The 27,661-nt window shown below is 48.8% G+C and overlaps 1 protein-coding gene across 1 annotated transcript in view; it reads left to right on the forward strand.

Moving 5' to 3' along the window:
* The window catches only part of Ift43 (intraflagellar transport 43), a 72,153-nt gene that overhangs the window by 36,109 nt on the left and 8,383 nt on the right, over window positions 1–27,661 (forward strand). Inside the window, exons 4-5 of the mRNA XM_051149598.1 lie at window positions 15,109–15,141; window positions 16,397–16,443. Of these exons, the coding sequence (XP_051005555.1) occupies window positions 15,109–15,141; window positions 16,397–16,443 (80 nt within the window). The remainder of the gene's footprint in view (window positions 1–15,108; window positions 15,142–16,396; window positions 16,444–27,661) is intronic.

The following is a 27,661-nucleotide window of genomic DNA, read 5'->3' on the forward strand; positions in this document are numbered from 1 at the left end:
TCAGCAGGCTGGAGTGTGTCTTCCAGACAGGTTGACTGCCCCGAGCCTCCTCTGAGTGGCTCAGCTCGTTGTCCTGATTGCTCTGCTTATCTGAGAGCGTCTCCAAGCACTTCTTTCTGCTTAAGTATGCTTGGGGATGGATGGGTGAGCCTGGCGAGTTTCAGGGACTTCCTGAGTGTGTTGAGTTGTTTCCTCCCTGAGTTTAAAGAGCTTTCCTAAGGACAGAATCTTTCTCCTTTCTTAGAATACTTAGGGCTTAAGGGGCTTCTCACCAGTCTAGAAAGTTCTGTCCCTTGAGGAAATGGCTACACAGTTTCCTCAACAAAACACCCTCAAAGAGTAAGTTCTGTTTTCCTCTAAATGTATGTTCAGAGCCTAGACTGGAAGATGGTAGAGGAAGAAGTAGATAGGTTTTTGCTTAGTGAATTTAGAAAAAGCACAGTCAAGCCAGGCTTGGTGATGCTGAGCCAGGAAGATTGCAAGGCCAGCCTGGACAGCTCAGGGAGACTTGGTCTCAAAATTAAAGACTGAGGCCAAAGAAGAGCTGGGAACGCAGCTCAGTGGTGGAGCAGCCGCTTTACACATGCAAGGCCCCAGGGTCAGCCTCCCATTCTACAACGGCAAGCACACGAGTAAGCAAGCCCCACAATTAACTAATTAATTTTAATCTACCTGCATCATTTACTGCTGGATATCTGATATATTCAATAGGATCCGAAAGAGAAACTAAGTAACACCCAGACTATGTGCATTGAAATAGCAAGTGCAAAGCAAGAATCCTCATAAAAGTAGGGGAAAGGGGCTGGTATGTCAGGTCTTCTGCCTGCCCGCAAGCACTCCTATTGGGCTGGTAGGATTCGTTTGTTTGGGAGCTGACGGGAAGGAGTGAGAATGATGGGTGGATAATAGCAGAACAGGATGCAGGTGAAGGAGGAGGCTGAGTTGCCCCTCCCCACTCAGCCCTGCAGGGAGAAACTTCCCAAGCCCTGGAGATGGGCCCTCCGCCCAGCACAGAGCTATGCCTAGGCCTTCTGGGATGACTGTTGGATGTTTATGGAGGAGAGCCTGGCCTTAAAACTGAAGTATAGAGATTGCTCAGTGGTTAAGAACACTAGCTGCTCTTCCAGGAGGTTTAGTTCTCAGCACCCACATGGCAGCTCCAACTGTAACTCAAGTTCCAGGGAATCCAACATCCTTACACAGACACACTTCACACAGCTATCCATGCAGGCAAAGATCAATGCACATAAAATAAAGATAAATAATTTTACAAACTGAAGTATAACTAGACCAAAGATGGCTGGGGATTCCAAAGGGGGGAGGAGGAGGACATGTGGAGGCTTTGCAAGTTTTCTTCAAGCCTGTTTTATTTGTATTTTTATTTCAGACAGGCTCTCACTCTGTAGCCCAGGAACTCACTATATAAACCAGGCTAGCCTCTGCCTCCAGTGTGGTGGGATTATAGGCATGGACTACCATGCCAAGCTTAATGTCATGATTGTGTGTGTGTGTATGTGTGTGAGATATTAGAACTCTTAATTACTTAAATAAGAAACAACATAGTATAGAATTTTAAAAATATGAAAAGGTGGGATAAGGAATGAAAGTCTTCTTTTCTGCCTCCCATCCTAGAACCAACCACAGCTACCGTGTGTGTGTGTGTGGGTGTGTGTGTGTGTGTGCTTGCACACACTTACTTTCTCCTTCCCACCATGACACAAAAGGAAGCAGCACTCGTACTTTCCTGTTTGGATCTCAAAGTTCTGTTTGTTTTTGTTTGTTTTATTTTGTTTTTTTGAGACAGGGTTTCTCTGTGTAGCCTTGGCTGTCCTAGACTCTCTTTGTAGACCAGGCTAGCCTCAAACTCACAGCAATTCACCTGCCTCTGCCTCCCGAGTGCTGGGATTAAAGGCGTGCACCACCACCGCCCGGCTAAAGTTCTGTTTCTTACCAGTCTCTCCAAATCTCAATGGAAGGTAGACAGGAAAGAGATACAGTGTCTTCCCAGGACAAGAAAGCAGCTATCATGTGACTGACCCCTGGCAAGTCTCATGGTGGCGTCTACGTGTCTTTTTAGCTGCGTACAGGGATCCTGTTAGGCTGGATGAGGAGGAGGGCATGCACATCACTCCTTCCCGTGGTGTGGGGGGCACCTTCACACACCTCCACTTGGGATAGATACAGGGATGTTTGGTGCAGACCCTGTGCACCTTGAAGCCCCGTCTAGTGTCACAAAGCCAGTTGGCCAGTGCAGTGCAGGGCGTGAAGTTACCGTGCCGTTGCCAAGTGCTTCCCAGCTCCTCGCAGCAGCATTTATCTCCGCAAAGCAGAGCAGTTCACCGCTAAGCAGCCCTTGCTACCTCTCTCTGGGGCACAGGAACACCTGAGACCCTGAGGAGCATCAAGGAGAGGGAAACTGCCTGAGCTGAACTTGTTGCCCACCCATGTACACAGGCAGAGAGCAGCTGGAGCCCTGGGGTGCAGCTTTCTAAGGTCCTGTCCCAGTGGCTTTGTGCCAGCCTCGTGGACCCAGGAGTGGGTGCTAGCCCTCACTTCCCCAGCCTGCTACGAGACCCTCTCCCATGGTAACCTTTTCCCAGTTAAGTTAGCCTTGATTTCATTATAATCAAAGTTCCACCGTGCTTCTAGAATGAATTCTTACATATCCTTTGGGGACTTTGACCTTTAGCCCTTCACAGTGTGTAGTTTTGTAAAACTGCAGCTCCTCGCCACGGCAGCTGGTGGTTCTTGGAGCTGCTGGGATTGTAGAGCTGGAGGCATGTCCCTGAGGAGCAGGACCAGGATGAGCAGCCTTTGGATAATACACGCAAAAAGCCGGATCTTCTGTGGAACAGTCCTTGCTTCCATCCAATTCTGTTGTTGCCAGAAAAGCCCTCCAGTGCTAGAGAGCTTACTAACAGCAGCCTTGGGCTCCAGGTTTAAAAATAAAGCCTCTTTGCTCATGTAAAAATGCAAACAAAATAGAAACAAACTACATTTACCTCCAGCTACCATATCCTCCGGTCCCCACGATCTGTTCAGCAGTGACTTCCCAGGACTAGCTGCCAGTGTCCTGGTGTCCTTGCATACTTCAGGAGATGTACAGATGGGTCCTGACCTGTGACAGATGGCAGGTAACTTCTGATTTTTCTGGTGGTGTGAAAGCAGTATGTGTGAGTAGAAACTACACTTTGAATCTTGGCTTTGGATCTTTTGTCTGGCTTAGCGACAGAGTGCGGTACTCCCTGGAGATGCGGGGCAACAGTGAGAATGCAGTTCTAAGCCACAGGATTGCAGCAGGAACCCAAGACGCTGCGGTGTGCTGTGCTAAGCTCTGTGCTCCAGTAGGGTTGGGCAGTCTCGCATTTAGTGAGAAATTGAAGACTGTCTTAGAAAATGTGTGTATACTCACCTGCATATAGCACCGCATATAAAAATTTTCATCATACTGTGCTCTGCACCTTGCCTTTTTATTATTATATTTTCTCTTAATGGTAATTACATCTGGTGTTTGCACTTAGGGCTGCCTCCTCCTCCTCCTCCTCCCCCCTTCCTCCTCTTCCTCTTCTTCCTTCTCTTCCTCTTCTTCTTCTTCTTCCTCCTCCATTTTGACTTTGGCTTTGAACTCCCTATGTAGAGAAGGGCCTGGAACTGATCCTCCTGCCAGCACCTCCTGAGTGAATTCTGGGATCACAGACATGTGCTGCCACAGCCAGCTTATGCGGTGCTGGTACTGAAACCCAGGGCTTCCTGCATGCTGGGCAAGCACTCCACCGACTGAGCTCCGTCCCCACCCTCACTTCATTTTTCTAACTTGTGTAAGAATTCCATGGGCTAGGTTCTTCTATTGGTGGACATTCTGGTTGTTTCTTTCCTTTCTTTTTCCCACGTTCTCAATTCTCTGATGGCGGTGGTGATGATGACGATGCTCTTACTAGTAGGGCTGGCCCCATTCTTTAGGAAATTTACAGCTCCCTTCCCAGGAACAGATTCTCTTCTGGAGGACTAGCCTTCACATCTTGCCCTCTATTGTATGGAGTGAGAACACACACGTGGAGCAGTGCCACAGGCATGCACACTTGTCATTTGTGACTTTTGTGGGGGGTACTGTGCTAGACCCAATCATCCTTTGCCCTCAGAACAGCCCCATGTGGTCACTTCTGTCATTAGTTTTGCTGGCGAGTGAGGAAGCAAGCATCGGAAGGGTTAACACAGCTGACCAGCCACCAGCCAGAACCTGAGCCCTGCTAAGGATGGCTGTAGGACCCCCATTCAGATACTCCAGGCTTCTCCACCACCTAGGTGGTTTGTTGGTTTGTTTGTTTTGCCACTTGGCACCTGGTGTGGTGTCCTTGCCTGTGGCAGAGCTCAGCAGACATCCCCAGGACTCAGGTGCTATGGCTCCTCAGTGTACAATACACTCTGTGCGTGGTTAGAACAGCAAGGCCAGCCTAGCCAGGACCCTCTAACCTCCATGGGCCTGTCGTCTTTAGAGCTGTGCTTCGGCCAGCCCCTTGCTCTGCAGAGGAAGGTGAGAGTGAAGGATGCAGCCTGCATTGAGGCATGAGCCAAGGCCCTACTAGACCCGCCATTAACAGGCTTAATTAGGCCAGTCATTAAGTTCAATTAGGCATTGGAAGCCACTGTGCCTTCCAACCCTGTAGTGCCCTCCAAGAGCTGGATCTATTCCCAGACAGCCAGTTCTGGAGCTAGGCAGGTAGGCCTTGTCCCTGCTTCTGGGGGCTGCGATGACTCCCATGCTAAAGCCCAGGGCACGGTAACCCGGAGGAAGGTGCCGAGCACACGTGCTAGTATGGCCAGGCACCTGTTTCCTGAGCTGGCTGACTGAGCATCCCTCCTTTGCTAGCACCTTCTTTTCCCATGTCTACCTACGCTCTTTCCTGCCTCACCATGTGATCTTGGTCACATCATGTGCACTCTTTTGCCTACAGTTCCCTGAGAAGTTTGGACTAAAACTAGATGGTCACAGGGCCAGAGAGACGGCTCAGTTGGTAAAGTGCTTGGCCTGGAGGTATGAAGCAGGGTACCATGGCGCATGCATGTACTTCCAGTGCTAAGGAGTGGAGGCAGGACCACCCCTGGGGCTTGCTGGCTAGCCTGTGTAGTCTAATCGGTGAGCTCCGAGTTCAGTGAGAGACCCTAGCTCACACCTCCCCCCCGCCCAAAAAAAAGGTAGAGAAGCAATTGAGGAAGATAACCAATGTTCCAAGGCCAGCCTTTGGCCTCCATGCACACATGTGTACTCAAACATGCACTTGCACAAGAGCACACACACAGATGCACATACACAAGAACGTCAGGGTTTCCCTTCTCACCGATAGCACGTGTTAACTCTGGGAACTAAGTCCCACGTGTTTACACCTTAGAGGTGGGCAGTTGCAGAAGGCGAGCCTTGAGCCTTCCTGTCAGCAAGTGAGGACCTTTTAAGAGAGGCAGTGGTAGAATGTGGATCCCTGGCGGGTCACATGGCGGTGCCTGGCTGTGGCGTGGTTCTGAGCTTGCAGCTCTGCCTTCTCAGTTACAGTAAAGTGAAACCTCAGTGTAAAGCCCTGGGTTCAGTCCCAGCACATCCCAGCAGCACACATGTGATCACAGAGGCCTCTGCACCCCTGAAAGCCCATGAGAGCTTTCAGAGTAGGCCATTTTCCTTCAAAAATTGCTGCTTTGAAGTGAGACCGTTGATGGAAGTGAGGCACAGGCCAGGCATGTGGAGGCCTGGATGAACCAAGTGTGTTTAGAGCCCAGGGATAGCCCAGGGGAGAAAAAGACCCTGGAGCTGTAGGCATGACTTCATCTTTCAGGTTATAGGAGCCACTAGAGTGCTGACTGGCGCGAGAACAATGGTACAAGGAAGGGACATACTGTGTCTCAGTCATTCTGAAGGCCTTTTTGACACAGCACAATCCTGAGGTGTTTGCAGACAGAAGGCAAACCTGTACTTCTCAGAGGAAATCCTCTTTGTGAGAGGTGCGAAACGGCTTACCCATTGTCCCTCTATGTGTTCAGTGCTCACAGCTTCACTGCTGACTTCAGTGGCGTGTGTGTGTGTGTGTGTGTGTGTGTGTGTGTGTGTGTGTGTGTGTTTTCTTAACACACTATGCAGTTGTCTAATGGATACCAGCCTGCTGCCCTGCAGTTTACCTTAGTTCTGGCACTAGATACTTGGAGCTGGCATCAGAACCTGTGAGATAAGAACATGCCCAGTACTTTGCCTGAATTAGGCCACTGGATTCCTAGAACAGCCCCGTGGAGCGGAAGGTGGTATTTTACTGTTTAAGGAATTCTCCCAAGAGCACATAGCTAGAGAGTGGTGAAACACAGTCTGAGCCTCTCTCTGTCTTAGTCTGTTTCAGCTGCTATAACAAGACATAATAGACCAGACCAGGTAATAGGAATGTTTCTCCCACATATTGGATCCGGGAAGTAAGAGGCAGCAGCAGATTCTGGTGAGAGGTGCCCCTGCTTCCAGGATGGCGCCTGTGGCTGTGTCCTCTAATGGAAGGGTAGAAGGACCTAGTGAGTTCCCTCCAGCCTTTTCCTAATGTGCTCAATCCCTCTGCTCTTAGGCTCGGAGCATCCATGAAAGCTGGATCTCTCAGCCACTGCTGCCCTAGGGCTTAAGTTGCAACATGAGTTTTGGGGAGATGCACGTTGAAGCCCTTGGACATGCCCACAGCCAGACTCTCTGGTTTCTGGCAAGCTGTATAAATCAAGGCCCACAGCCCAGGGCTGTACCATGGTTGGGGTTGGAGGTTTCGAGGATTCAGGGACCTGTGCAGATACCCTTCTTCCAGTCACCTGGCAGAAAGGGAGATGGGAGTGACATTCAGCGAGAGACACAGTAAGACGGTTGAAAGCAGGTGGGTGGGTTAGGCAAATCATCAAGAGAAAGCCAGACTTCTCCACGCAGGTGACAGTGTTGTCCCTAAAAAGGACTGGGAGAGGAAAGAAGATTTCCTTCTTACCCTCCCCTTCACCCCCCTTTCTGCCCCACCATGTTGACTTAGGTCTCCAGATAAGCATGTTACACTGTCTTGACATTTTCAGGTAGGAGGAAGCCAGTGTGGAGAAGGGGCAGCTTGGAGGCTGTCAGGCTAGAGGGCATTCCCAGGAAAATGATATGGGGTAGGCCGTGGATAAAGGGAGGTGGGGCTGGTGACCCTGTCTTAACTCGGGAGAACCCCAGGTACCAGTGGATCATGGCTTCCTCAGCTCCGAGATGGAGACCAGGAGGCCTGCAGAGGTTAAGTGGCTCAGAATTGCAAGATCTTGCAGTCAGATAGGCCTTTACATGTCACCTTGCCCCACCACCCAAGGTCATGCAGCTAATTAGTATAATGGAATGTGCCTCGAATCCTACAGCCTTGCCCATTCTCAGACCTTGAGAGGCGCTCACATTCATCTCAAGTTCATGAAAAGGCCACACACTGTACTATTTGTGCAAGCGCTAGGTGCTTGGAATAAAATTGTCTTTCCTGCTGTCCTCTGGGACCCTCACAGAAATGAGATGTTGATCATATGAAGCAATCTTATGAACAACAACAAAAAAAAAAACTTTCAAGGAAAAAAGTTGTGTCCCCTGAGCCAGTCAGGCTGAGCTAAAGGGAGACTGGTTGCCTTGTAGTCTGAGCAGGTAGAAGCCAGGAGGGAATGCTTGAGTGACGCCAGCCATCGCCTCAAATTCTCCTGACAGAAGTGCTCCCCTGGTTCTCCCTTTGATGGGTTCGTGCTCTCAAAAATAAAACGTGTCTGTGAACATCACACCTGCTTTCTCCCTTTGCTTTTTAGTCCTCTATTAAGAAATAACCACGAGCAGTTTTATTCTGAGCTGCAGCAGTTTGGGCATATGTGCACAGGAAACAGCTTCCTTGCAAGAGCTCCAGTCTGTTGATCTGGTAGCCTCATCATGGATTTTACTTTGGGGCCCATCCTCTTACCAGAGCTACTTACAGGTGCCTTTGCTAGTGTTTTCTGGTTTCCTGGTGGTCGTTAATGTAAGAAGCCATGTTTTGAAGTGGCAGGATGTCCTTGGCTCATATTTACCTTTGCCCTACCTGGGTACTCTGAGATCGCCAAGAAGCCACCACACTTAGCCCTGCTGGTCCTCTTGTCTCAAATGTAGTGGCTGCAAGGAGGATGTAGAAGTCTCAGGAGCTTCCCTCTACACACCTCGTCCTTCTGGAGTTCTGTGGGTGAGTGTAGGATGGAAAAGAGTAAGAAGAAGCACCAGGTTAGTGTAGGAGGAAGTCTTTACCGGCCTCTGTGATGGAGTGACCTTAAATTCTAGCATTTGGGAGGTGAAGTCAAGAGGAATCCAAGTTCAAGGCCAACCTGAGCAGTATAGGAAGATTCAACTCAACAAAACAAAACCAAGATGCAAACCCAGGAGAATTGAGATCAATGTTTCTAGAAACACCCAGAAGTTGGCCTCTGACATAGGAACCCCTGATTTCGGTTTCTGTTGCCTCTCTCTTGGTCCACACAGCTGCGTTTCACCAAGACAGGACTCAGGCCTCGGCGTGGTTATCTTTTCCATTAGCTTTGTCCTCTGATGAGCCATGATCGAGTCTCGCTGTGTTCTACAGCCTGCTAGCGTCCACTCCTAACAGAATATGTTGGAGGCCCAGCCTTTTGGCAAACTGTCATATCTAGTTACACTAAAATAAAGATGTTTTTACTGTGTGGGCCCTCTAACTGCTGATACTATCTTGCGAATGTAATTTCTTTTCAAATAAATTGAAGTCAGGAGCCTTTTAAAAGGAAATATGGAGCAGGTGTAAAAACTATGCAGCTGTAGCAGAAATCCAGACAGTGGCATCTGACATGAGACTGCTTGGGAGACTGTCCCCTCTTAGTCCACAGCTGCCACCTCCCTTCATTCTCCCTCCCATAGGAGCAAAGGTAACCTCCTCCACTTCCACCTTTGCACCAGTGAACTGCGGAGTCCAAGGTGAGCTGCCTGTTCTCTGTAGAAATCCAGCCTCCGTGTTGGCTTGAGTGACTTGCAGGGGAGCCAGTGACCCCATGGAGATTGGCTTGCAGCTCAGCATGGTTGGTGTGGCTAGCGCTCCCTCTGAGCAAGCCTGCCTGTGGACCCGCCCTACCTAGCCGCCAGCAGCTACCACCTTGTCTGGCCTCCCGTGGCCCTGTCATGGCTCTGACCTTTATCCAGGCCACCTTTTCCAACTGGAAAGTCTTCCTGTAGCTTCACTGCCTGTCTCTCACTGGGCGGGTCTTCCAGGAAGCCTGACTGCCATGGCTAGTTCCTTCTGGGTCCCTTCTTGGCATTTTGCTTCCACCAGTCTCCCATCCCATGACGTTTACAGCATAGAAGAGCACACAGCACAAACGTGAAGGTTGCGCATGGGGTTCTAGCTCTGCGACCAGCAAGCTTTGAGCCTTCTTTGGGTCCCATGTCAAACTTAACAGTCACTACTCAGGGTGGATGACAGTGACCTGGAGGCTTTGAAGTGTGAGTTTAGGAGGATTAATGTTATTTCTCTAATGCTCTTGTCTCCTACCAGAGTAGGAAATATCAACCAGAGCTTCCCCAGTTCCCTGTTCTTACTTGTTCTAGTTGATAACTGCGCCCCAATAAAGGTTTCCTGAGTAATATAATGCTTACTTGAAGTGCCTGAGATACAGACTCCGAGCTCTTTTCCCTGCAGCAGACTCGGGCACATGTTTTATATGGTCCCATAACTGGATTCAGCTTCTAAAACTGTTGCTGTGTGTTCCGACTTCTTTTTCTTCCAGCTGTTCAATTCCTAACAAATATGTTATTTTTAATTTTCCCAGCAGGGGGCAGACTTCATCCAGGAATGGTTATGTAATTCTCTCTCCCATCCAGGGGACAGGGTTTGTGCACAGACAGGACTGGGACGTGGTTTTCATCTCTCGACATGATACTTGATGATGAGCTATTCTTGTACAAACTAAATAGGATGTGATGTAGCCTGGAACCACACAGTGGCAAAATGGGGACGCTAGGGAGTCCTTACTTACCTGTAAAAGAAGTAATGAAAGATCATACTAATCCTCATGACCAGAACCAGGAACTGAGGGACGAGGAGGTAGACACTTGCACTTTCTGAAGAGACCTGAGTGAGAAATCTGGTGGCTTTTCTTAGAATTTCAGGTGTGGGGACAGCTTAGAGCAGAGACCCAAGTGTTCAGTTCATTACCTGGTCCTGAGTGGACAGTGAGTGGACAATGTTTACAACAGCAGACCTTTGATTTCCATTATGAAAGCCCATTTGGAGGGCCACATGTATAGTGTGGGGCCTTGCTGTGGGGACCAGGAGAAATGGCCTTCTATCACTCTGGCCTGAGTGAAAGTTCTGAGCTTTCAGAGGCAGTGGGGAGGTGAGTTTTGGGTTGGTTTGGATGGTTTGGTTTGGGTGTTTTGTTTTGTTTTTGTTTGAGACAGAGTTTCACTACTTAGCCTAGACTGGCCTGGAACTCACTATATAGACCAGGACCTTTGCCTCTTGAGTGTAGGGATTAAAGCTGTGCGCCAACACGCCTGGCAGTTCTGAGGTTTCTGTCAGGTATTTTTAACCAGGAGGCTAGAACACTTTATAGGGAAATGGCATTTTGATTGCTTCCTCCCACAGGAGGACACATTGGTATACTGCAAGGAACTTGGTCATTATGTATTTCCTGATGTCTCTCTTACTAAGTCTCTTCTATGAACTTGGTCCCTGTTGCAGAATTCCACCTTTTTGCAGTGAACCCATGTGACCTGCAGTGAGCTGCAGTTGTCCTTTGTGCTCAATGGTCGCTGGGATGTACAGTGGCCCTGGGGTGCATTTGGCATGCGCTCTGCCTCAGCAGGAAGGCAAGTCTGGGGTCCAGTGTGTGCCGTCGCCATTTAGAGGCTTCAAGGACACTTCCCCCCATTTATCCCAGTTATGTCCCCTGCTAAACTAGGTTAACGGTGTTCAATTAGCCACCGAACATTGTCATGCTGCATAAAGATAGACTCCCGGCTGGCCTCTGAGCCATGGTACTTTATCTCCATTTAGGTCTCCGCAGTGTTCCATTAGGCACGAGAGATGATTTCCACGAGGTCCGCATTAGGGCCACATCCAGCCTTTGCATGGAGGCAGCAGTCAAAGGCTTTGTCCGGTGGCAGAGGGCACCCAGGGTGCTTTGGGGGCCTCACCCTCAGCTGCTAGCAAGGTATGCAGATATCCACTTAGAGGTCCCTCAGATGTAGTCCTTACTTTGATCATGATGGACAACCCAAGCCCTTGATGTAGCAAGGGTGAGGTGGGGGCAGCGAGGACAGATGGCTGCAAGAGCTGACGCAGGTAACACACACAAAGGTAGATCGACCCTCATCTGAGGAGTTACCCCAGGGGTGATTTTTTTTTTTTTTACCCCACAGCAAGTTCTTTTCCATGGAGCCCCAGAACGAAAGGAGGAGAACCCAGAGTCCTTGGGTCTGCTGTGGCTGCAGTCATGCAGTGTGATGGTGAGGTCACGCTTGTCCTCAGCCTGCCAAAAAAGCCAAAGGGTGGAGCTGGGGAAGGGAGGGTGACCTAGCAAGATAAGACCCCTCCCCACCATATTACAAGATGTATAATAAACTACAAAGAACAGTTAAACCACCATATTGGGAAACTTGGCAAAACTATAGCCCTACTAAAAGTTCAAAGCATATTTGCACCATGGAAAATATTAGTTGATTCCTAGCAGGGGCATATCTGCCCATGTAGAGCTGCTGTTATATATGTGTGTCCCTGCCAGGCAGGGGCTAAAAGCTGAGCTCTTGGGGTTAGCCATCCTGACTTGCAGTCATCCACTGTTCTCCAGTTGGACAGCAGAAAGCGAGCTATGTTACCTCTCTGAGCCTCGGCCTCTTCTGTTGTACAACGGAGTTAGTAAGAGTGATAATGGGATTGTTCTGTTACAGCACGTATGCTGTCTGTAATGGCGGTTCATAAGTTATACAACGTTAGTGCCTGGTCTCCGGCAGCCCCAGGGCCAACGCTCAACTCTCCTGAGACCCACATAGCTGCATCAAGCTGAACAGGGCAGAGAGAAGCAGGTATGAAAACCAGGAGGGGACTGGTCACGTGCTGAGCCCAGGCTCTGGGCTTTAAAGAAAGGTGGTGGTAGCAAGGCAGCCTTTAACCATTTCTGTCTGAGAAGCCAATACTTGGAGTGCTACATCCCATGCCCAGGTGTTTTGGTGGTTTGCCAAGGACCGCCATATCAGATGGCCAGGATTGGGGCAGTTGTTAGCCATACATGCTTTCTCACCACTCATGTGCCCCTGTGATCAAGTCTGCAAGGTGAGAGGGGGTGGGGTTGTTTCCTCTGGTTCACAGGCAAAGTTGTATTCAGAATGGCCAAAGGCAGCAAGTGATGGAGGAGCCCCTCAAAAGAAACCTGGCATTTAATTAACTCTTCAAAGTGCTGGTTCAGCAAGCGCCATGCTTTAACATTTTGCATATTGAGCGAGTGAGTGTCTCTAATGGGTCTGAATTGTCTGGCCTGCCGTGGTGGAGAACTCGTGGTTGGGTTATGCAAACACCACAGACTCTGTGTGAGTCCCAGGAACAGAAGCTTTGCTCTGTGGGCTGTTTGGGCTCCCGGCCATTTCTTCTTCAAGTCCATATTCATTAACACTTCTGGTGGAAGGCAGCAGGCAGCTGAAGAGGAGAAGGGAGGCAGGCATCCATTTTGCTCCTTAGCAGCTATGAATCCCAGAATGAATCTAGAATACAGCTATAGATGTGACTCTCACAACCATGACTGGGACCTGTTTCTAGAAATTACTATCTGCGGTGGGGGGTGATGGTGGGGATGGGACTAGCATGTCTCCATTGAGAGTGCTTTGCATGTGATTCTTTTGCTTCCCATGGCTGAGAACCGCCTGGAGGACTGTCTTCAGTTCCTGTGTAGGCAAGGGGGGGGTTAGACGGACTGTGTGCACAGGAATCCAGACAGATGCGCGCATGCCCCGGGATGCTGGCATGCCAGCTGGGACAGTGTGTCTGCGATCCAGGGTGACACTCAGGGAAACAGTCTAGTGTCAGGCTCATCACTAACTAGCTCTGTGGCGAGAGTGAGGCCCATGGCCACAGGACCCCAGTATCCTTGAGTGTCACTGGCCACTGCAGTGGCACCGTGGAAGTCCGTGGGAATACTGAAAACTGTTGTGTGTGTGGCACTACCTAAGATGCCCTTGGGGATCGGACAGGTATAGATCTGACTTCATATTGGATCCTTGAAGGCACATACATATATGCACCCACTTATCTTTCTATAGGAAGCACACACTGGATTTGGAATGTACGTTCCACCTCGCTGCCTCTGGCTCACACACTGGTCTCCTCACAGCTGTAGGAACCACCCTGCTGTCCCTTGGCTCCTCTAAGAAAACCAACAGCACAGACTGAGTGAGTCAGAACTCCTGGCCCTGTCTGAGGGAGCCCAGGGTAGCCAGAGTTCAGGCTTCTGTCCCAGCACTGTGTGGTTGCCAAGCTTTTTATTACAGTAATCCAGAAAGATGAGCATTTGTTACAAGAAAAATCAGCAGTGTGGTCCAAACCAAATTCACCTACACTCTAGGTCAGTGGTTCTCAACCTTCCTAGTGCTGTGACCTTTTAAGACAGTGCCTCATATTGCAGTGACTCCACCCATAAAATTATTTCATTGCTACTTCAGTCCCCAGTAACATAAGATGCTAATAATACTAGCAACAGTAATAATACCACAGGTAACAGTGACAACATGTAACCCTGGGTTCCCCATCCCTCTATCAGCTGATCCAGAAATCTCTCTACAGCAGGCCCAGCAGTCTGCATTTTCTCACGGGCTTCGCAGTGGATCTCATGGCACTGACATGTGAGGACTGCTGCCCTAAGCAAGGGGACTAGTGTCACACAGGTCCAGGTCTCTTATTCTAGACTTATTCCTCACCCAATGCCAGGCATGTGTCTCTGGTCCTTCGTGCTGGTGAGAGAGAAGACCTGAGCAGCTGGGCCAGTGCACCCTGTTTGCTTCTGTGAGCTTACCTAGGCTGGTAAGGAATTTCCCCCCCACCCCAAATGACCACAACTGACTCAGTCACTGAAAATAGCACGCAATCAGCGAGTCAGTTGGTGTGACAGGAAGCAATGTCTGCATCCATTTCCGTTTCCTGCTTCTTGCTCTACCAGCACTCAAACTCAGTAGTTTAATTTGGAGCTGTGCTGAGTCAAGGCTTTAAGAAGGCCTTACAGGCCTGGGAATGTGGCCCAGACAGTAAAGCAACCCACTGCAAAGTCATGAGGACCTGAGTTCTCATCCCCAGCATCCACCAAAAACAAAAAAACAAAACAAAACAAAAAAACATGATTGAGCCCGGGCGCGGTGGCACACGCCTTTAATCCTAGCACTCAGGAGGGAGAGACAGCCAGATCTCCTGAGTGTAAGGCCAGCCAGGTCTACATAGTGAAGTCCAGGACTGCCAGGGCTACACAGAGAAACTCTGTCTTGAAAAAACAAAAATTGAAACAAAAACATGATATGGTTATATATGTTTGCCACCCTAGAATGGGGCAGGGGTCCAGAAATTGCTGACCAGCCAATCTAGCCAGTGAGTACCAGGTTTGGTGACAAAAACCCTGTTTCAAAAGATAAGGTGGCATACGAGCCTTTAATCTCAGCATTCAGGAGGCAGACGCAAGGCAAATGGATTTCTGTGAGTTTTAGGCCAGCCTGGTCTACATAGAGTTCCAGGCAGCCCTGTGTCAAAGAGAGGGTGGTGGGGGCAGGGGATCCAGGAATACACCTGATCTAACCTCTGCCCAATATATGCATACCTGAGTGCGCGCTCTCGCTCTCTCTCTCTCTCTCTCTCTCTCTCTCTCTCTCTCTCTCTCTCTCTCTCTCTCTCTCACACACACACACACACACACACACACACACACACACACACACACACACACACACACACACATACACAGGGGCTACAAAGAAAGCATTTGGAATGTGCTGACTCACCCCAACTTGAGCCTCTTCCCAGACAATGCTTCAAGTGTATGAAGCAGATGGGTTGTCTTAAACTTTGTCTCTTTGTTTTTTTTCAGATTGGGAAAGAAAACTTCTGAGGAGATGGAAGAGTAAGTCCCCATGTTACTATGTGTCCTGTAGTGAGCTGGGTGTCATTGCCTCTCCAGCCTGTATTGAACATTGAAAAACACATTGAAAACACATTGAAAAAAACATTGAAAAAAACAGACGAACGCTGGAGGAGTGGCTTGGCACTTAAAGCCTTTGCAGAACACCTGGGGTGGGCTTCCAGCACCCACATAGCAGCTCACAGCCATCCTTAACTCCACTTCTAGGGGACCCAGCACCCTCCTCTGACCTCCATGGAAACCAGGCACATGCAGACACAACATTTGCCCACATAAATAAAAGTAATAATTAAGTCTTCAAAGAGACAATCAGATGGTCTGGACCCTGGCTTGGGGCTGGGATCTGCATGGTGAATTAAGAGCTTGCTTCATGCTGCCTCCTCCCCTAAAGGTCAGAACCCAGCACTGGTGCCTATGTCATAGTCTCACCATGGGCTTTCTAGGATTACACATCCAGGTATCGGGATGCCAGCCCAAACTTTTAGCTGCAACAGCACAGGTGGACAGAGGTAATGGCGGTCTCCTGATGCTGACCTTCTCCCAAGACATACAGTTGAAAAACGAAATTAATTAAAATGCAGGGGAAAGGTTGTAGACAAAGATATAATGGCAAGTGCTCTCATCTCTCCAGAGGCGGGAGGGCATTCATGTCAGTCTGTGGGTGCTGCCCTCCCTCAGGAGCGGTGTGTTGCACAGCCCATGTAACCATGCACAAGCAGACCTGAAAAGGTTTGGCCAAGATGATGGAAGAAGGAGAAAATTTATTACCTGTTGTCTTAGTTAGGGTTTCTCTTGCTGTGATGAAACACCAGGACCAAAGGCAAGTTGGGGAAGGAAGGGTTTGTTTGGCTTCCACTCCCACATCAATGAGGAAAATCAGGACAGGCACTCAAACAGGGCAGGAACCTGGAGGCAGGAGCTGAGGCAGAGGCCATGGAGGGGGCTGCATAAGGGCTTTCTCATTAGCTTGCTCGGCCTGCTTTCTTGTAGAACCCAGGACCACAGCCCAGGGATGGCTCCACCCACAGTGGGCTGGGCCCTCCCCTCACCGATCATTAATTAAGAACATGCCTTACAGCTGGATCTTATGGAGGCGATTTCTGAATCAAGGCTCCCCTCTTTCAGATGACTTCAGTTCCTGTCCAGTTGACATAAAACTAGTTGGGACACTTATAAATGCTAGGTTTATAAGCTATGTTTGAAACTCATTTCCTTCCTTCCTGTTTTTCACTGACAGCCACCGCCTCAGACAACACAGCCTGACTGGATCAGATGAAGGAGAAGGTGAGCCGCCTTCCCGGAAGTCAGGGCCTGGCTGGGAGACCTGGGTGTGCCCTACCCCCACCCCGGAGTCCTTGGCTGTGCGCTTAAATCCCAGACAGCCGCTCACACCTCTGCTTTGCTGACTGCCAGATCCTCTGCTTCTCCACTTGCAGTCACCTAAGCTCCCCTAAAATTTAGTTTTCCTCCTCATCTCAGGAGGCCTCCATGCTCAGTGTAGGTGTCTCTGCTGTGACAGTGCCCAGCATACCTGTGTGCAGGAAGCCAGGGTGGCAGTTGGCTCACTTCTCACTTCCCCCTCCTGAGGTCAGAGTCAGCTCATGGGCCAGTGTCTGCGCACAGCGTTTACAGCAGGAGCACATGTGGTGTCCCTCAGTCTTTGGAAGCACTGCCCTTAAGTCTTTTTTAGCAGGTTTGTGTGTGTGTGTGTACATGCAAAGAGGCAGAAAATCCAGTCTGTAAAATTTGGTAATCTCAAGCTTGGGATAGTGGCTCAGATACCTGGCCATGCTCAGGTCAGAACCTGGGGCGGGGGTAGCAGGGGGGACACAGAACTGAACTAATTTAAACAAGCTGCCTCAACGGATGTGTGACAGGCTACGTTTGACAGTACGTTTAGCTGTGCTGCAGCTGAAGCCCTCCGAGGCTGGAGAGGACAGGAGGGAGCCTCGGCTTGGGCTGAGGAGATGGGAACGGGGTTATCTGGCCAGTCTGGAACGCTGGGTAGGAATGAGTATATGGCAAGCCATGCCCTGCAGGTCATTTTTTGAGTAACTTCAGTCTCTACTTGCTTGTGCATTTGTTTATAACACCAAGACACTTGGGTTTTATGTAAGAAGACGTTAAATTCACATCTAGAGCTTTTTGGCAGAAACTTCCAAATGGAAATAACAAGAAGACAGTGGTTCATGGTCCACTGGTGTTGGCTCACTGGTGTCACCAGGCTGTCAGCCAGTCTACCCGGAACCATCTCCTAGCGCCCCTCAAAGGGCTTCTGACACCCTACTCTGTTCACTGTGGAAAATACTGCATTTCAAGGAGGAACTAGAAAAAATCACAGCCACCCTTTGCAAATGCTGCACTCGCCACATGTAAATGTGTGGGGCCAGAGGCTGTCCTGGTTGTCACAGGGTCTCTGTTTTAGAGCCACACTGCTGCAGCTTGGAGGGGCTCTCTAGGCCAGCTTGAGCAAACCTGCCCTTGAGCACGATAAGAAATAGAGGCTTGGAGATTATAGATAGTGTGGCAGAACTCGGAAAACACCCGGAAGAACTCTTGACCCAAGTTGTCCACTAAATGCCACCATCACCATTTACTGCTAACTGGCCACCTTGGACCAGCCACCAAGACAGGTGCTTTATATTTTGTTTGTCTTCTTTGAAAGGTTTTGTTTTAATTTTTTTTTCCCTTTGAGACACAGTTTCCACCATGTCACCCAGGCTGACCTTGAACTTCTCTTCCTCTGGCCTTCGACTCCTCCATGCTGGGATTATAGGCATATGCTGCCACATTTAGCTTGTTCTACATATTGTGTCATGTGATTCTCAGAACAGTCAACATCCTGTGGCCCAGAATGCATGTGTTTGTGTTATATGTGTGAGTCTGAGTGTGTGCATGTGTGTGTGTACATCTTCATACAAAGGTGAGAGGCTCATACGGATCCATTTCTTAATATTCTTCAGCTTTGCTTCTGTAACTAACTAACCGTGGAGTCCATCAGTTCCTAGGCAGCTGGTGAGCTCCAGGGACCGGCCGCTGCCCTTGCCCTGCACTGCTGCCATTTGGGGCACACACCACCCTGCTTAGCTTTTTATCTGGGTTCCCAGGACCTTAATTTCTAACACTTGTGCTGCAGGAACTTTCCTGCCACTCAGCTCCCCATGCCAACAGTTTTTAAATCAACTCTATTGAGTCTTTTAAGTACAGAAATCCTTAACTATTTAACGTAGACAGTTTGAGTTGGGCTGACATTTATGCCCTGTGAAGCCTCCGTCACACACACAGGGAGGTCTCCTCAGTTGCCTGCGTCAGAGACTGAACACACAGAGTGTCTTTCCACTACCCTCCTCAGCGCTCCTCTGCCTCTGGCCTCAACAACTGTTGGTGCTTTCCTTTTCCATGATAAAACAATTTCATTTCTTAGAAAAAATGAAAGCATAAGTACATACATGTTATCTCAGCTGATAGAAAGAAACATAAACACGCCTGGCTTTTTTTTTTTTTCTCATTATGAGTCCAACAGTGGACCAGGCTATTGCATGCATTGTTAGCTTTTTCATCTTTACTGAAGAGTGATCGCCCATTATATGGAGATAGCACAGTGTAGTAGAACCCTGCTGATGAGCGCTTGGATTGCTCATTGTCCCCATTTTGAAGACAAGCAGGCTGAAGGCAGAGGAGTAACCTTGCCCAAGGTCACACAAGGAGTAGATGGTGGCAGCAGGATTTTGGGGCTGACCTTTGACCTCAGCGGTCTTACCTTTAGCCTTTGTCTCAGGGTGCTGGTGTCTTCATCAGACTGCTGAGAGTGATTGATGGGGCCTAGTCAAGTCTCCTTCCACCCAGGAATGAGAGAAAGAAGAGACAGACCTATTTTCAAAGAATACCTCTTAATATTTTCCCTTCACAAACCTGGCATGTGAAAGTTGTGGTTTTGACAGGGAGGCCTGAAACACAGATCCCTTTCTTGTAAGAGAGCACTCTCACCCCCCTGGCTGGAGAGACACCTTCTCTCCTGCATAAATCTGTTTTTCCATTCGGTTCTGCTTGCACCCTTAATGGAAAATCAGCTCATACGTCACACTTCACACCCGACTTAGCCCATTTCACTGAATGTGAATGTTTAGAATCCATTATGTGCTAAGAATCATATGTTGCATATAACTAGTTTCTAGAATTATCTTTGCTCAGAGAATTACTTGCTTGGCTAGTGAAGGCTGCTCCTCCTTTAAACTTAGAATATCCAGTGAGTGGAGAGACTCCAGGAATGCTTGCTGTGAATTTTCCATGGCCGCGCATTCAACGTTGACATTAAACAGCATTGGACCGCTATAAAGGAGCCCCACTGGCTCCATGGTTCTTAGGGGAGCGAGAGTGTTATCACTTGAGAAGGGCTGATCACACCTGGTAGGTATGGGTCATTGGTGGGGAGCCCCAAAGGGAGAAGAGCAGAGCCCAGGCAAGTCTCCCTCGTTCTGTCTAGTCTCCGTCTGCTACCAGCCTCAGAGGTTGGTTTACAGAGGAAAGCCAACAGGATTTCACCCAGTGCCTTCTGGGGCCTGTGTTGCCCCAGATACTAGAGATGGTGGTGACAGGGGCAGTCCCAGGCCTGCACGAGTGTCTGATCTAGTGAGAAAACACTCTCGCTCCTTCCCTGCCTGTGGGGCATGGAGTGTGTTGAGGAGCCCTGTGCATTTTCAGCATCTTCAGGATGAGTAAGTAGGTAGCACTCACTCTGCCCCATACCTGGAGAAGGAGGAGGAAGCCTGACATCTCTCTACCACTGCCTCGTCCTCCCAGGGGAAAGGACATAAAGACACAGGAGAAAGGTACTGTGAAGGTTTCAGAGTGGAAATCCAGTGAGTGACACTTACAAGGGGCTTGGGCATCTGCTGGTACCCCAAAAGACAGGACACGGAACAGTTGTAAGTTCATGGCCAGGCTGTAAGCTCAGATGGCAGTCGAGGCCAGATGGAGAACGAAACACAGGAGGCTAGGTAACAGGGAGTGTTCCACAGCTTAAAAGGTTTAAATTATATTTCAAAAGACGACAGACAAAGGATGTATTTCTAATTGTAAAATGCCCATAGCTCCTATAAGGCTCAGTCCCCAGCATGAGAAAATTCGAGATTAAAAATGATACTTTTAGGCGTGTGGCGCTGGAGCTTGTGCCCAGGGCCACATGTATTCTGAGCAGTCTGTCTGTCACTGTGCTAAGCCCAGTGAAAGAATTTAAACACATTTTGAAGAAGAAAATATATGCGAGTTGGATTCGGTCTTTGGGAAGAGATTTGCAAATCCTTTACAAGACCAAGCACAGCTCTACCCTAAAGCAACACAGACCCTCATTGGGAAGCCAAACAGAAGACTGGGGGTGGGGAGGCTACAGGGATCAGCAGCTATGACAGAATGAGGGGTGGCATGGCAGGACCTGGTTACATGTCGTGACCATGCATTTACATGTGTGCAGGAAGAACTTGGACCCGGTCATGAAGGGTGAGCAGGACCTGATTAGCATGTGGAGAATGGTTGATGTAGCCAGGAGGGCCGCTGGTTGCAGAGCCAAGCCCCGGGACTTTCCATTCCAGCCAGAGACTGCCTTTAACGAAGTTTGGACACTTGCAGTCATCTTTCTAACTGCTGGTTCTAGCTTGAAGCTATCCCTAGACACAGTGCTTGGGCAAGTAGAAGGTTGTAGTTACAGAGACTAGCCAGGCAGTAATGGTCAGCCAGAGCCCCACAGGACCTTTGTGGACAGATAACCAAGTCTTCTCTGTTTACATGAGCGTCCTTCAATGGCAGAGCCATCCACTCTTTTAAAAATACGTTTTAAGTTAGTATACAATGTAACGAGGTTTTTTTCTGCCATTTTTACACACATGCCATATGCTTTGTTTGATGGCCCGTCTTCCCATCAGATAGCCCTCTCTTTTGCTTTCCTGGCACACGTACTCCATTGCTCTTCCCTTAAGATCTCCCCTTCCCACTTCATATCACACACACACACACACACACACACACACACACACACACACTATACAAATATATGCACATTTAAATCTAGAGTCTACATGTAAGAGAATATACGCAGTATGTATGTTTCTGGGTCTGGCCTGTCCCCTAGTATGATGATCTCTGGTTGCACCATTTTCCTCTAGAGGTCATGATTTTATTTTCCTCCCTGGCTAACTAAAATTCCACTGTGTGTATACCATAGTTCTCCTGCCATCTCTTACGGATGTCTAGGCTGGTTCCATTTCTTAGCGATAGTGACTTACAGCAGAAGACACGGATGTGGTTGAAGTATCTCCATGGTACACTGACTTAGTGTCCTTCCAGTGTGTTCCTTGGACTGCTCTAGCTCTGTTTCTAGTTTCTTTGAGGAACTTCCACACTGAGTCCACAGCAGCTCCTCCACTGTCCTCTCCCACCAGCTACAGTATAGCATCCTTTGCCCACAGCCTCAGCGTTTGTTGTTATTGTCTTTCATTTATTTATTTATTTATTTTTATTTTTTATTTTTTGGTTTTTCGAGACAGGGTTTCGCTGTGTAGCCTTGGCCATCCTGGACTCACTTTGTAGACCAGGCTGGCCTCGAACTCACAGCGATCCGCCTGCCTCTGCCTCCCGAGTGCTAGGATTAAAGGCGTGCGCCACCATGCCCGGCTGTTATTGTCTTTCTTAATGATGCTCATTCAGACTATGGTGAAATGGAATCTCAAAGCAGTTCTAATGGCTAAAGATGTTGAACACTTTTCAAATACTTATTAACATTTCTTTTGCAAGCTTCCTATTCAGTTCAATAGCTGGTTTATCCTTTGGTGGGTATTTGGTGTTTAATGTTTCAAGTTTTTTATATGTGTCACATTCTAATTCCTCATCTGGTATGTAGTTGGCAGTGATTTTCCCCCATTCTGTAGGCTCTCTTTTGTCTCTGGCAATTATTTCTTTTGCTATGCTGAAATTTTACAATTTCATATTACATTCCATTTTTCAAATTGTACATCATCCATTCTTAAAATCCAGGTTTTTTTTGGCTTGCCCTAAAGCCATAAAATACCTGCCATTGGAAAGTTACATGACATTTGAAAAGGAATAGCATAGGACTGGACCCGGTCTCTGAAAGTGACTTTGGACAGGTCACTCCTGATCCCCTGACTCAGCAACCATTTGCATTGCTCCGCTGAGTGGCACGTGAGCTGGGCTCCAGGGTGTGATGGTGAACAAGATGCTCGTTGTCTTTGCCTTTGAGGCAGTTTCCAGTCTAGCAGGGGGACAGGAACACAGCACACTGTCATACAACTAAAGAAGTAGGAACAGAGGGCTGGAGAGATGGCTCAGTAGTTAAGAGCACTGGCTGCTCTTTCAGAGGTCCTGAGTTCAATTCCAGCACCCACATGGTGGCTCACAACTGTCTGTAACTCCAGTTCTAGAGAATCTGGTACCCTCACACAGACATGCATATAGGCAGAACATCAATGCACATTTTAAAAAGTCTTAAAAAAAAAAAAAAAAAGTAGTAGGAACAGGTTACAGCTCAGTCCCCTGAAGGAAGAGTGCAGGTGCTGGCTAGAAAAATAGGGGCTGGACTTGAACTGGTGATGGAATGGAAGGCAGTCTAAGGAAGGGACTTCACAGCATCAACTGACAGAATAGCAGAAGTTGCCAGAGAGAGCAGTAGGGGTTGGAAGACAAAGAAGGTGACAACAGGTGCGAAGATATGTCACCTCTCAAGCTCAAGACAGAATGTGAGGTGCACAGGTGGAGAAAGGAAATTCTTGAACTTGAGCAAAGACTATTCAGGGCCACTGGGGCGAGGCCTCCGTTGGCGACACACTGGCCACACAGACACGGACTTGAGTGTTATTAGCACTCACGTGGAAAGTCTGGGTACAGCAGTGTGTGCCTACCATCCCAACACTGCGGAAGTGGAAACAGGAGCGTCCCTGGGTTGCTTCCTACCCAGTGTAACCAAACCTGGAAGTTCCAGGTTCGGTGAGAGACCCTTTCTCAAAAAATAAGGTGGTGAGCAAGTAGGAGAAACACCTGATGTCTCTAGCCTCGACATGCAAGCACACACATGACAGTGCACACACACGCACAAAGAATATTCAGGTTAAAACTATGTCTGGGTATACAATTGAGCATGAGCTCAACTTTCAAGCCACTTATGTCAAACCAAGATGCAAGTTAGAAAATCGTCTGTGATGAGGCTCCTTAATTTATCTTTTAAAAAAGGAAAGTCTCTGAAAACAGGAATGGAGTAAAAGGCCACCGTGTTAAAGCCTTGCCTTCCCGCGTCATGCAGGGCTGAGTCTAGCATTGTGACTCCCTCTCAAGGCAGTCCCGTGCCGTGGGTGCCCCAGCCCCTCTGGGGAGGGCTGTCTCTTTCACATCCTGAGGTCCAGTTTTGACAGAAGTGAAATGCCTTGAAATCTAGGAATAATAAATCCTTCTGGCCAACCAAAAAGTGTTTAATTCCTAAAGGACAAGCCGAGTCGAGCCACTTCTAGCCAGGGGCGATTGGGGACTTAATGCTTCAAGTGTAGCAATCTGGATGATCTGAGAGCTTTGAGTTTAAGGGTAATTGCTCAATTTTCTATCCATGTCAACAGGGAAAATAGGTAAAAGTGGCTGAACACAGCCACGCAACGAGGCTGGGAGAGATGTGAGGTGAGTGCTGTCAGCTGAATTGGAAATACACTATCTCTAGACGCCCGTCTCTCCGCCGACCCCCCGACTTGCGTTCGCCAGTCACCTCCGTCTCTTGGCTTTTCTGCATCTCTTGGGTACCAGTCTCATTCTTACCTAACCCTTCTCCCACATCCTCATCCCTTCTACAAACAGCAGAGTAACCTAAACAGCTTTAATGAAGAGAATGAGAGAGAGGAAAGACTTGTTTAAGAACAGATAAAGTGGAGTCCTGGTGCCTTCCTCCTTTCTTGCCCGGTGAGAACATTTGTACTGTGTTGCCTGCCTTCCTGTCACTTCATGCAGCTGGTGGCGTTTTCTAGGTTCCTCCTAAGCCCAGGTTCATGGTGCTCATACTTTCAGTTTAGAAATAACAATTACCACAGATGTTGTATTAAACAAACCAGTTTAAGTCCAAAGTTAATAGTACCTTCCAACCCCATTCCCAGCTACCTTGCCTGAGCAGATGACAGTGGGTAAATGGCAGCCAGCGGTCAGAGGTAGCGAGCCAAGAACCAGGCTGTCCTCCCTTTGGTCCGTGCCTTACTTTGTTTACAGGAGATTGGGTAAGAAGTTTGAAACAACGCAATCTCGTAGGCAAGAGCGTTGATAATTAAGCTCGTGTCCACACAGTGCTAACACCGCTTCACCTGTGGAGCCGCAGCCACACTCAATGCAGGTGATGATTGGCCTATCACAGAGGAGGAAGTGAAGGCTTTGCAGTGTTAAATAACTCACCCAGGTCTCGTGGCCAGGAAACAACAGGCACCAGCAAATTAGCTACCGACTCTCCAAAAGAAGAAAGGCAGTCACCAAGGTTCTGTGGTACCACACTGGCTAGTTTCAAGCTAACACTGTGACATAACTGGCCACAGTTGGGACACCATTGTAGCATATTCCCGCTGGGTAGGCACCTTAGCTGTAACAATGGTGAAAGCATGCCTAGCATAGTGTGTAGGAAGTGCTGAATTTTGAGTACTTGGTAGCCTTGTTTTTCAGTGTTCTTTACTTATGAGGCTGTGCGACCTCATTGATACTTAAGGTTTGACAACCTTCTTTTAGGCAGGATAATGATCTGCATTGGCTTTCTACTTGAAAGGGTCCAGAATCACCTCACAGATAAACCTCAGGGCATGGCTGTGAGGGACTCTCTAGGTTAGGCTAATTGCAGTGGGGAGGGAGATCCATCCCAACTGCCCCAGCAGTCATTTCTCTCCACCTTCCTAACTTATGGATGCAAAGTTAAGTAAGCCTGACCAGCCACCTCCTGCTACCTCAGCTTCCTGCCACCATGGACTGTGTGCCCTCAAACTGTGAGCCAAGTTAAACTCTTTGCTGCGTTGCTTCTTGTAGGGTATTTTGTGACATCAATAAAGAAAATGGCTATAAAGTCATCTTTCCCTTACTATAATAAAATACCTAAGATAATGAACTTATGAAGAGAAAAGGTTTGTTTGGGTTTGTGGTTTTGGACATTCCAATCTAATGAGTCCCATAGCCTTGGGGCCCTGGAGGGTTTCTGCGTAGTGATGGCAAGAAGCGCATGGTAGACTCGTGTTGCTGCAACTGGCAGAGCAGAGAAGGGAGAGGGAGCGTGCTCTTTGTGTCTGGGTGCTGTCCTGAAGTTTCAAGGCACGCCAGATGCGTTCATTACTTTTGAGCTACTGTGCCCATAGCATCAGCTGGAAACATTTATCTTGGCTCACAGTCTCAGGCCATCAAGGAGAGGAGACACAGTGGAGCAGCTCACTTCCCAGTGGCAGAAGCACATCATGGTGCACCGTGAGGTCAAACCTTCCGAGACCATCCCCAGTGACCTGCTTGCTCCAGCTGGGCACCACCACCTCCTAAAGGCTCCATCGACTTATAGTAGCACTGCCAGCTAGGGAGCAAGTGCTCATCACTTTGAACCTGTGGGGACACTTCACCTTCAGATGGTAGCAGACTCACCAGAGTTGATGTCATCACACAGTGAATAGCACCCTCCTCTAGGGTCCTGTCTTTGTTCGCATGCACAGCTTACTTGCACATCCCCACTGAAGGGGGCGTGAGAACAAAAGCTTTGTACCCTATATGCATGCATGTTTTTGAGAAGCAGGTTGTGTAACCGTCCTCTGAGAAAGTGCCATGAGCCTTGTGTCACCATAGCTGGAGGGATGTGACTTCATAATGGACGATCACCTTCAGCTGATGGCTGTGACGGAGAATCACATCTCTGAACTCGTGATGGGATGAGGGGGTGTGTTCTCCACTGCTGGCTTCTTCCTCCCGAGGGCAGAGGGGACGGAAGCACTCCTGTTCAGTTCTCTGAGGCTGTCCAGATGTGGCTGAGTAGTGCTCCAGCTTTCAGAGCCAGATGCAATCTCTCTTCCACACAGCTTTGGAGAGGGTAGGCAGCTTCAGCCTGAGAGCCCCGAGCTCCTAGTGTCACCAGCTTCACACTGGGAACAGCAGCCTCTACAGAGAGACTCAGGCTCCTCGAGTGTGTGTTACCAGGAGCTAGAGGCTCCGGCTCCTCGGATCGTCTTCAAATGGTGGGAATGGTGGAAAGGAAAAGCTCAGTGTTTTCTGCAGTAAGACAAGTGTGGCTCCACAGTTGCCCTCAGTCCTCAGCAGGTATGGTCTTGGATGGCTGGTGACTGCCCATGCGCTCCTCATTAAGCCTGACTACCTGGTGTTGCCTAGATGAAATGGAAAGGGCTAGGTGTGCTTATGTGTCTGAGGTCAGACATGGGCATCACCTCACTCTCGCTTAGAGAAAGAATTGTTTTTTGCCTTTTGACACAAATCAACATTTGTTCCTATAGGACCAGAGTCAGCCGAACCTCCAGGTGGCCAAAATCTGGCCAGGATGTAGGAAGTGGCCCTCTAGCCCCTGCAAGTGGTGAACTTGGCCAAGTGGTGGCTCTTTCTTTCTAGTGTTAGGTTCCCCAGCTTCCTGAAACTTTCCTGGCAGCCACTGGCCGCAGAGACTCACCTATACACATCCACCGGAGGACAGTTTGATTCCTGAGTCCACAAGTGTGGCTGACGGACTAGGTTTACCTAAAAGACCCTTTAAGGGAAAACTCTTGAAAGATGATTACAGAATTGAGACACCATCATTTAAAAGTGCCCGAGGCAAACTCTTTTTGAAAATTGCAGCAGCTGAGGGACACAGAAAGAACCACACAGCCCTTGATTGTTGCGCTGTTCCCTCAGGACCCAGGCTCCCCTCCCCCTCCGTTTCTCATCTGATAAGAGAGAGCAGCACTAAGACTCCTCATCTATCTTATGAAAATCCGATTCGGAATGGCTGTGATCAAAACCAGCTGGCTGTCACCAGCGGTGGCCTCGCGTGGAGGGAGCCCCGCTCAGAGGCGTTCCGTATGTGGGTGTCACGAGTGGCAGCGATCAAAGGAGCATTTTTGTAATAAATATATATAAGGAAAAACACAAAACCTAAGGATTCAGAATGAAAGCAGTGTACTTTGTCTTGTTTTGTTCCGGGGAACATGAAGAGGATAAAATAGAATCCGATATGCCTGGTTTTTAACGCGCGTCTGCGATGGTGCTCTCACCGCCACGCTGACACTGTGTCACTCATCCTGGGCCTCATTCAAGAGTCCCTCGGTCTCTGTTCCTTCGAGCCACTCTTTTTTTTTTTTTTTTCCCCCATTATGTTTAAAGTCCTTTCTCCCTCTGTATCCTCAGTGCAGACCTACAGATAAAAGCTGGAGAAAACAGCCAGGAAGCCCCAAGGAGCCTGCTTCTCATTTCTTTAGCTGCCAGTCACCAGTGGGATGGTGGTCCCAAGAGGCCATCCCAACAT

The sequence above is a fragment of the Acomys russatus genome, chromosome 1, assembly GCF_903995435.1.
Source record: "Acomys russatus chromosome 1, mAcoRus1.1, whole genome shotgun sequence".
NCBI lineage: Eukaryota > Metazoa > Chordata > Mammalia > Rodentia > Muridae > Acomys > Acomys russatus.